General features: G+C 39.4%; 1 protein-coding gene across 1 annotated transcript in view; it reads right to left on the bottom strand.

Moving 5' to 3' along the window:
• Positions 1-311: 311 nt before the first annotated feature.
• LOC124142021 (conopressin/neurophysin-like) overlaps positions 312-10,043 on the bottom strand; it is a 28,574-nt gene continuing 18,842 nt past the window's right edge. The window contains exons 2-3 of the mRNA XM_046510247.2: positions 1,805-2,012; positions 312-1,259 (exon numbers count right to left, since the gene is read on the bottom strand). Coding sequence (XP_046366203.1) covers positions 1,147-1,259; positions 1,805-2,012 — 321 coding nt within the window. The 3' untranslated portion in view covers positions 312-1,146. The remainder of the gene's footprint in view (positions 1,260-1,804; positions 2,013-10,043) is intronic.

Consider the following 10,043-nt stretch of genomic DNA (forward strand, 5'->3'; position numbering starts at 1 on the left):
GTCGATTATCTGCACCTTTTCTCCCAATACCGATTGTCATATCTCCCCACTTTTGGACGCGATTGTTCGGCCATTGCGGTTATCTACGAAATCCAGCTACATCTGTGGGAACAACTCACTAGACACTCCCCTCTCAAAAATAATGGCGTCCAATTTACGACGTTATTAAGTTGCGAGGGCATGTTCGAATCCCCAGAAATGACGTCATGATAGAACGATGTTTTATCGTGAAATAAACCATGCTTCGCTCAATGTTCTTTGCGATTTATAACAAAGCCATCTAATATGTAATAAATAAAAACGTGGGCTGCTTCTATAAAGAATCTTTATTGATGCTGTATGTTAAACACTGTATGGTTCGGACAAAACACTTTTTTTTAAAACTAAAATCATCACGTCTTAATATTCGCTTATCGCCGATAATTCTCTTGACCTTGAGAGCTTGTAGTAACATAACCTGCGTGTTACAACAAATTTCATATTCTTATCAGTCCATATGATAGGGGGTCTGCTATCGTCTTTGTGTAGGGTTCCGACAACAAGTCCTTGACGGGGTCATCTCAAATACGTTCAGTACAGTACAACCAAATACAGATTATCTAGGGGCGATATAATCTACTGGTCTGTAGAGAGAAATAATGCGCATGATTCATATGTGATGTATGTTTGGTACCAAAAATCAAGGAAACATAGGAAGGCTTATACACGTATTTTTTATCCTGGGATATCTAGTATTCGGCGGTGCCTTTTTTTTTCTCATCACAAATACGTCATTAGTCTAATAAATGAAAACAAGATTAAAGAATCCATCCACTATAAATATAAATAATGTATACAATTTTATTTAATATATGAATTTAATTATTTTACCCTGAAACATTCAATCAAAAGCAATTAATACTAAAACAAAGCAATGTGATGTAAGCTGTATATTTCCTTGATTCAAGAATGCCATCTATATGATAACGCTTCTTTAAATATATATATTAATCTCCATCGTCACACATGAATGATGTAAATGCAGGGGTACGCCAAGGCGAGCGTGTAGGTGGTTGTCTTTTCCTGTGTTTGGCAGTATACGCGGAGTCTTTGTCACTCTCTGTTCTCGAGCTCGTCACATAATATAGCGACGCAGCATTATTTCTCTCAGTCGTAGTTTTTTGAGCGAAGAAGTTGTTGAACAAGTTTAATCAAATCTGCTTTGGACGTCTGCCGATCACTTGCTCGAACATCACATCGTGAGTTAAAGGAACACGCCTCTGTAAAATGAAATCAAATCATGAGGCCACATTAGCAAAGTTTCAAGGCGGTTTTATGTCGCTTTAAGCACAATTTCTGTTATATTACGATATTTCGACCTGATGGTTGGGTGGTATTTGTTACCACTTTGGTGAAACCCACGAATGCGGGCATGGTGCTAACAGATCAATACTAGGGGTGAATCTTGGGTTTGAACCCACGACCAACTGAATCGGATAGCAAAGGGATGTAATTCCCCTTTATCCCACTGAGCTACCCTTTTTCAAATATTATATAGATGAATTTAAACTCGGATTTTGATAAGATTGGACGCAAGAAAATAATTTCAATGTAAAGACAAGGAACCGTAACTGTTGCCAGTGAGTGAGTATGGTTTTATGCCGCTTTTAGCAATAGTCCAGCAATATCACGGCGGGAGGCACCACAAATGGGCTTCACACATGGTACCCATGTCGGGAATCGAACCCGGGTCTTCGGCGTGACGAGCGAACGCTTTAACCACAAGGCTACCCGACCCCTCCTAACTGTTGACAGAAAAACTCACCTTCATCACAGCACACTCCATCGGTTACACAGTGACCTTGACCTCTTGACCCACAGGCTGACCCCCGTATTACACATGGCGTGGTGCTTTCGTTTTCCTTTTGGCAAATACTGGCTTCTTGGGTTCCAAAATAACATCCAATGTCACTCCCACAGCAAATGTTCGGTCCTACACATTGCCCGCTACCACCGGGACCACAAGCCATACACTGTAAACACAATGTTATTATTATGAGCGACATCAATGAGTGAGTACATGTTCTTTTACGCACAGTCAGTAATATTCAGACACAATAAATAATCAATGAGTCACAGAGAGAGAGAGAGAGGGGGGGGGGGAGAGAGAGAGAGGGGGGGAGAGAGAGAGAGAGAGAGGGGAGAGGGAGAGGGAGAGGGAGAGAGAGAGAGGGGAGAGAGAGAGAGAGAGAGAGAGAGAGAGAGAGAGAGAGAGAGAGAGAGAGAGAGAGAGAGAGAGAGAAATATAAAACGTCAACGCCAGAGAAGTTTAGTCTCGCTTATCGGCCGAAACAGATTCGACTGGGCTTAAATGGCAAAATAGTGGTGGAATTTATGTACATGGCTCACTTAACATCACTGATGACGCCAGGTGTTCCCGAAAAGAGTCATTTTATGATGTCATCAATCTAATAGTGAGTTAGTGAGTATGGTTTTACGCCGCTTTTAGCAATATTCCAGCAATATCACGGCGGGGGACACCAGAAATGGGCTTCACACATTGTACCCATGTCGGGAATCGAAACCGGTTCTTCCGCGTGACGAGCGAACGCTTTAACCACTAGGCTACCCGACAGCCCCCATCCATCTAATAACTAGTGTTAGAATAAAAGCGACAAAAAAAACATTTCCATAATAGCAACATAACAGATTTGAATGTATAAATTCCGACTATATCATGAGTATGTCTTTCATGATTTGTTTGTTTGTTGTTTAATGGCGCACTCAGCAATATTCAAGCTATTGACGGCGGTCTGTAAATAATCGAGTCTGAACCAGACAATCCACTGATTAATATCATGAGCACTGATCCGCGCAATTGGGATACGATGGCGTGCTTCAACCAAGTCAGCGAGCCTGAACACCCGATCCATTTAGTCGCCTGTTACAACAAACATAGTCACCTTTTACAGCAAACATGGGTTGCTGAAGACCTGATCTTCATACCATGTCTCTTATGAATCTCTATCAAAAAGCGATTATAACAGGCGAAAAGGTGAGCGTGTTCTATCCCACCGGTGGTACACGTCACAAACACATGCAAAGGCAAGTCAATTATGCACCTAAAAAAACACCCCATGTACTTGGTCGTAGGCCTAATACATGACAAAATTGCACGAGCTTCGCTCACTTCTCCCCGAATGTTGATGGTGGTGTAGTTATGGTGATAAGTTTGTTTACACTGACACATTATATCTGGGTTATTAATTTATGTAACTAATAAAATATTTACCCCATAGAACGAACTGTGCAGCCATGATCCAAAAATGTTAACATCATCATGTTACGAGATGAGTTGCACATGATATTTACAAATTGGCCAATTATTTGTGTGGAAATTTAGTCCCGGTGTCAGAATTTCCGAAAGCGGTTAATATTTCCACACATTTTCACAACCCGCATTTTCAGTAATTATATATTATTTTTAAATGACACCAACACAAAAGTGTTGTTTATGATGTATTGACGACGCAGTTTGACATTTGGAAAGTGTTTTCAGTTGCATGTCATATTCACAGAGTGAAAATGGTAGCTCCTTCAAAAGGCTAGCCCATTGTAAGGTTGTGAGGGTCATATTATTAAATGATAAAGTACTAAACCCTCGTTGGATTAATTTAACAGTTTTGTAACTATGTTGATATTATATATCGGGAACAACTGTGGTATTTTACTATTATTCTATTTTAGTATTTTATATATTTTATGCTAAAATTTATTTTATTTTTTTATATTTATATTTATTAAATTAATTAATTTTTGTATGGTTAAAATTAACAAACAATACATACGTCCCTTTGCGCACGAAGTCTTGTTTATTTTATAATATGTATTTCAATAAAGTTCATTTTACAGCTATTATTATGCGTGCATGTATGCACGCACGCACGCACACACACACACACACACACACACACACACACACACACACACACACACACACACACACACACACACACACACACACACACACACACACACACACACACACACACACACACACAGAGTGTATGTCTGTCTGTCTGTCATATTAGCCGCCCGATCATCATTAGCTGAGACACGGCGAGGTAGCTAATTCGTGACGTCGAAGGGCGTGGTTCTATTTCCAACATGGGTACAGAGTATGAAGACGCATCTGTTGTAATCCATTGTGATGCGCCTGGCTTGATATAAAAAGCTCACTCGCACTTTGCAATAAATATGGAGTATACGGGATGCTGGGAGTCCCTAGGGTGACGCGATAATAAGGTTAAGTCAGTGCTACCTTTAACTCAACGTATTGTTAATGCCAAGGATTTTGGTGCGATATTTGATTTAAAGTATCAGATCAAATGGTCGTATAAGGAAATGTGCCATGCTTTCAAGGGGAGTAAATGCTTAGGAGTCGATCCAAGTCTCTACATAAGCCATTTATTTACCCTCAATATGCTTTTCACTTTACAAATGAGCAGCCCACACTTTTGCTAATGCTATTTTATGTCTGCTGGAAACTACCCAAATCTAATACTTTCCAAAGTTGCTCTTTTGGTAAGTATGTAGAGGTGTTATGGCTCTAGGAACCGCAGATGCGCCACATTAAGAGAATACATTATGTGTTTGTAAAGTGTACGTCGTTCATGTCAAAATGCTATCAAGCAAAGGATATTTAGAAAGCCTTCGTGATGAAATACGAATGCATCTATTTGTAGACCAGGCTTTTGGATTTGGAAATGTTATTTAGTTAAATATCTATCTTATACTTCGAGGGAACAGTGATGATCACTTATCTCAGGGCAGTCAAGATTTGAGTGACAAACATGTAATGACATTTTGGCCTGATACATTTGACCATTTCACTTTGTATGTGTTTGCAGGATGCATTGACCCATGCGTTTTCAGATACACTGTCAGGTAGAACAAAGGGCATTGTAGAATATCACTGTTTACCGCTTTGGTAATCATAAACCATCAATGGCCAAACATCACCAGTCTCGATTATCCGCCCAAACAAACTCCATTGTGCATAAAAGGCAAAATAGCGGTGAAAATTATATCAATGGATCACTAAAAGATGTTCGTGAAAAGGGTAAGCATCCTCATCCACAACTCTCGGGTATGGTGCGGACGAGGAACGTTGTATAGAACAGTGTAATTTGATTCATTTACGGTCGATGGCTTTAACACGTTTTACTTATATCATGCTGAGGATAGGTATACCTACAACATATGTTAAACGACAATTAACACTGCGATTTCAATGATTAACCTACAGTAAACTACGGTTATAACGAACTCAAAGGGACTACTAATTTTAGTTCGTTATAACCGTAGTTCGTTATAAGTACATATACAGCATGACTACAACAAGTAGTCGGGACCAAAAAGTAAGTTCGTTTTATCCGTCAGTTCGTTATAAGCGTGTTCGTTATAACCGTAGTTTACTGTATAAGAATATTGCCTTCAAATGACGATTAAGCAGTGTCGCGGACACACGAGGGTTCGATTTCCCACATTTATACAATGTGTGAAGCCCATTTTGGTACCCCCACCATAGCGTAGCGTGGAACCAGACTGTTAACTCACTGTTATGTCGTACCAGACTGTTAACTCACTGTTATGTCCTAACGCTGTGGAAACATTTTGCGAAACATATGTGTTATGAACTGACAGACCACTTCGCAGCCGATACACGACATGCCCTAACGGTAAACATCAAATGTCATGCAGCAGGCATGTTCACGAAACTCAAAGATAAAAGGCAAATGAAGAGGTTCAAGCGTATGCTTCTAGGAGAAGGAACTCTTTGAGCCCCTGCAAGCTGGGGGACATCGGATCCATCTGTGTCGAGTATCTGTCTATGACCCGGAGAGAATCATGTTATGCGAATATAGGACAGTTTGACAGGGTACTCGGACATGATGTAGTAAACACTCAGATTCAAAACGTCAACGCCAGACCAGAATCAGTCTCGACAATCTGCTGGAACCATTACCTGCCGGTTCCATAGGGACTGAAAGGCAAACTAGTTGTGAAACTTATATGAATGGATCACAAACGACAATGATGTGTCATTTTTGGTAATTTAAGCGATTTGGGTTTAATATTAAAAGAAGTCCATAATCTTTTAAAGAAGAAAGATAAACTATAGATGTTGCTTGTGATTTCCATTATTGTGTCCATTTGTTAAATCAAACACTCATTAATCCAGACGATCATCTGATGGTTCGCATAAGTGTGTTTCCATCATATGTTTTCGATATTTTTATGTAACAGATGCTGTAGGAATCAATTGTCTTTTTTAAAAAGGATGAAAAGCTTTTTTGTACACATATTAGGTCGCGTAATTGTTATCAGGTAAATGATTTCACGTTCAAAACTCTTCAAAAATTCAAAAACTAAATAGGTAGGTAATATGGCAGAAGTCAAGGCATAACATTAAATTAGAAGTTGATTTATTGATTTTATATGAGGACATTTATACCTTTTTGAATTTTTAAGTATTTTATGTCTCCGATATTTCAAGTAGAAGGAACATTAATTGGAATAAACGATATTCAATGAGCACCATTTACATCGAATTCAACAATTTTAAAATGGCATAACAGTTTATGGGAAGATGAAAGTTTGAAAGTCACACACACAAGCAGGTCAATATGAGCAAAGATTAGACTATCTTTGCCGATGAATACTATCACCTAAACTGTAAAATATCGATTGGGAATCATGTTCTATTTCCTGTAATGTTATCAAATCCACGCCCGATTAGAACCATCATCTGAAATACGTCACCGCTTGGAAGCATCAATTACTGAGAAAATATTTGCAAACATAATAAAAAGTTGCCTTAGCGAATTCAGTGTATCGGTTTTAATTTGTCTCCCTTTTAAAACAGTTAAGAGGTAGCCATGTCAACTCAACTGAAATCATCGCGAGGTCTCCACTAGCAACTGACAATCTTACAGGAATGCCGTTTTTGCGGTAAAAGTATTATATTTATCTTGCACATTAATGTGTCAGTCAGCAAAAGCAAGCGCGGACCTGAGAGGAGACAACGTGTAAGCTCACAGGTCATCAACCAATCAGCGTCCCAAGTGAGATGAGCGACTAATCGCTGTGACGTTCATTCCATTTTGAATGGATTAAGAAAAGCGAAATTGACAATCCGGTCCAGGAGAAGAATAGGGGTTTTCCCATTAAGCACCTAAAGTCATCAGCTCGCGATTCATATCCAAACATGCGGCTGCTATTGATTAAAGTGAAAATGATACGGCAATGACAAGGTGAAATTAACAATAAATGGACGTTAAGCACGCGCCTATGTCTCGTGCTCTTCACGTTCAACTGCCAATCAAGGCATTAAGTTGGTTTAGCCTCGGTTTCGTGGTTAGTGGAAAGGTTTGGATATTATTTGGCTTTTTGGTTGGGGAGCCACCAGGGTCATGCTTAAGGGGGTGCACTTCAGAAGAATTGAGAGGAAATTTGTTAGCATCTTGTGTCTACTTAAGACATGTAAATGTCCTCCCTTCTGACAGGGTCTGTTTTATGTAGCCTAGTGCAGTAGAAAATACATTACCTTTAAAAATGAACGCTTGAAAAATGCATTCTTTCTTAAAAGTTCATTTTAACCATGAACAGGACTGATGTTGCTTCTAAACACCACTTAAAGCACATCTTCACATTTTCAGCGAGACAGGCCTCTCTGTCTCAAAAGCAATACGTTATCGATATCTGTGTAAGAATTCATAAAGTCGACCTTACGGCAGTAAATAGAACACGTTTTATTACTTAAATAGAACTTCGAGGTGAATTATTGTTTCCTTGAGAATTAGTGTAACTTCACTTGAGCATTTCTTAATTTTGCCATCCCTGAAAGTCTAACCATGGAACCTTTTCCGATCCCCTCCCATCTTCATCCATCACTCTGACACATACTGACAAAGGAGATAACAAGTATAACCTTTTCTGTCTATACCTGATGTGACGTACACTAGAATCATGCGATAAACTAAAAGCACCATTCTTCCTCTAATAAAAGAGCCCGGCACTTAAAAATTGAAAGCTGCAATACCCGGAAGTGAGCTGTCAGTCATGGGTATCAAATGTGAGACCACGTTGCTCTGTCTCTTAATCCAGTTTGGCTTGACATGTCTGAATTTTGGTATTGAGTTGTATAACTACAGACAAGATGAACGAATCGTGATAAATGGGTATATAAATTCTCTTTTACATACTTTTCGCAACGTTGCATATCTTAAACAACTGAATAAGATAACACTTTGAGTGAGCTGGGTTGCTATAACGTCCCGGTGTTGTAGTTATGTCACGGCGAGTCAGTTTAATGTGAGAGGAATATTCAACGCGACACTGGTCTTAGACGTTTCCAACTTCAGTTGAAGGGACGCTATTTGACCATTATTGAACGACACAGATCATGGACATTCCTGAAGCATAAGTTAAACTTTTTGGCTCATTCCAATATTTTAAATTTGCCAATCAGAGCAGAAATGTGATTCATGTGCTTAAAGAAACCGATCAACAGATGTGCAAACAATGTTGAAGGGGATACCAACTTCCCATCTAAAAGCCTGAAGCGGCTTAGTTTAATTCGGGTGCCCTCTGTAAGTTGGCTAACGTAGTAGCTGATACACCTTTCTGTGCCTGTAATGTGTGTGAGTGAAGTATTACGATCTTAACAAACTAAGCCTGGGCATATAAAACACTCTATTTTGTTTTAAGGCTGTCGGTGGTTCCTTAATTCAGAGGGGGTACGGGTGGCCCGGTTTCACCGAAGTGGTAAACGTCTGAGACCTGCATCACTTCGGGCTTTCCTCCCACATTAAGCTGACACGCCGCGATATAACTGGAATATTGTTAAAAGCGGCGTCAAACATAACTCACTCACTCCTTAATTCAGATCGACAACACAATCAAAAGACTGGACTGACGCCACGCCACTGCACTTAATATCTTTGCTAATACCACAGACTTTAAATTTATAACCTCAAATATTCGGGTCCAAGTTCAGTTTAGTGTAGATTGATCTACAGATAACACAGCTCTACATGGAAAACACAGTATACCTTTCTTCTAATGAACCACTATCTATGCCTATCTATATTTATCCAGACATAAACAACCCCTACACGCTACTCAAACACAAGTACCGCCACCCCCACCCCCCACCACCACATCACACCCCCCAAAACGTCACTCTAACCCTTCACAGCACCCTAATCCCACTCCACAATAATTAGGAGACGTAAATACGTCAATGACGAAGCGCGTTATCAGTATCAGGTTCGACACAAATCTTCAAATTTTGACATGCAAGGATCAGACAGTCAGTCGTCAGGTTAAAATAACACTCAGCCGTCACAGCAATCGGAGATAAATGTTGCATATGAAATGCTATAATCCACCGAATATTTGCTGAAACGAGAACCCTAACAAACAAAAACAATCTGATTAATGAAAGCGTCCATCATATCATCCCTCCAACATTGTTAGCCTGGGTTTGGTTGTACGGAAGAATTTTCTGTCTATGGATATGTCGCATGTATTTCGAGGTGTGTAGGTGATTCCTCAGTTCCCTGAACATTTACATAGTTTATTGAGTGATTACAAACACAGATTGGGGCCTACCGTCACCATCAGTCCCGACGGTGGATGGTGTAACAAGCGCGGTGTCATCTTCCAGGAGGTCACTTGAGCCTCCCGATGTATAATTCTGGTGATTTAGTCCTGACTATTTGTATATGAGTACTGCTTTTTATCTATAACTGAATACCTGATACGCTGGAACGTCATTGATATAATTCACATACAAATCATGTATTGTTCTTAATTTCGTGACAAGGATGATTAAAAAATGAATAAAATGTTCCCAAAACGTGCATTTTGTGTAAAATGTTTCGTGTGTATAATGCATATTTCCCGTTTATAATGCATATTGTGTACATATAGACTTTTATCAACGAGTGATGATATAAATTTATTTGATATCAAAAGTCACGAAGGTATATTTCTCT

The sequence above is a fragment of the Haliotis rufescens genome, unplaced genomic scaffold, assembly GCF_023055435.1.
Source record: "Haliotis rufescens isolate VD_foot unplaced genomic scaffold, xgHalRufe1.0.p SCAF_12, whole genome shotgun sequence".
Taxonomy (NCBI): domain Eukaryota; kingdom Metazoa; phylum Mollusca; class Gastropoda; order Lepetellida; family Haliotidae; genus Haliotis; species Haliotis rufescens.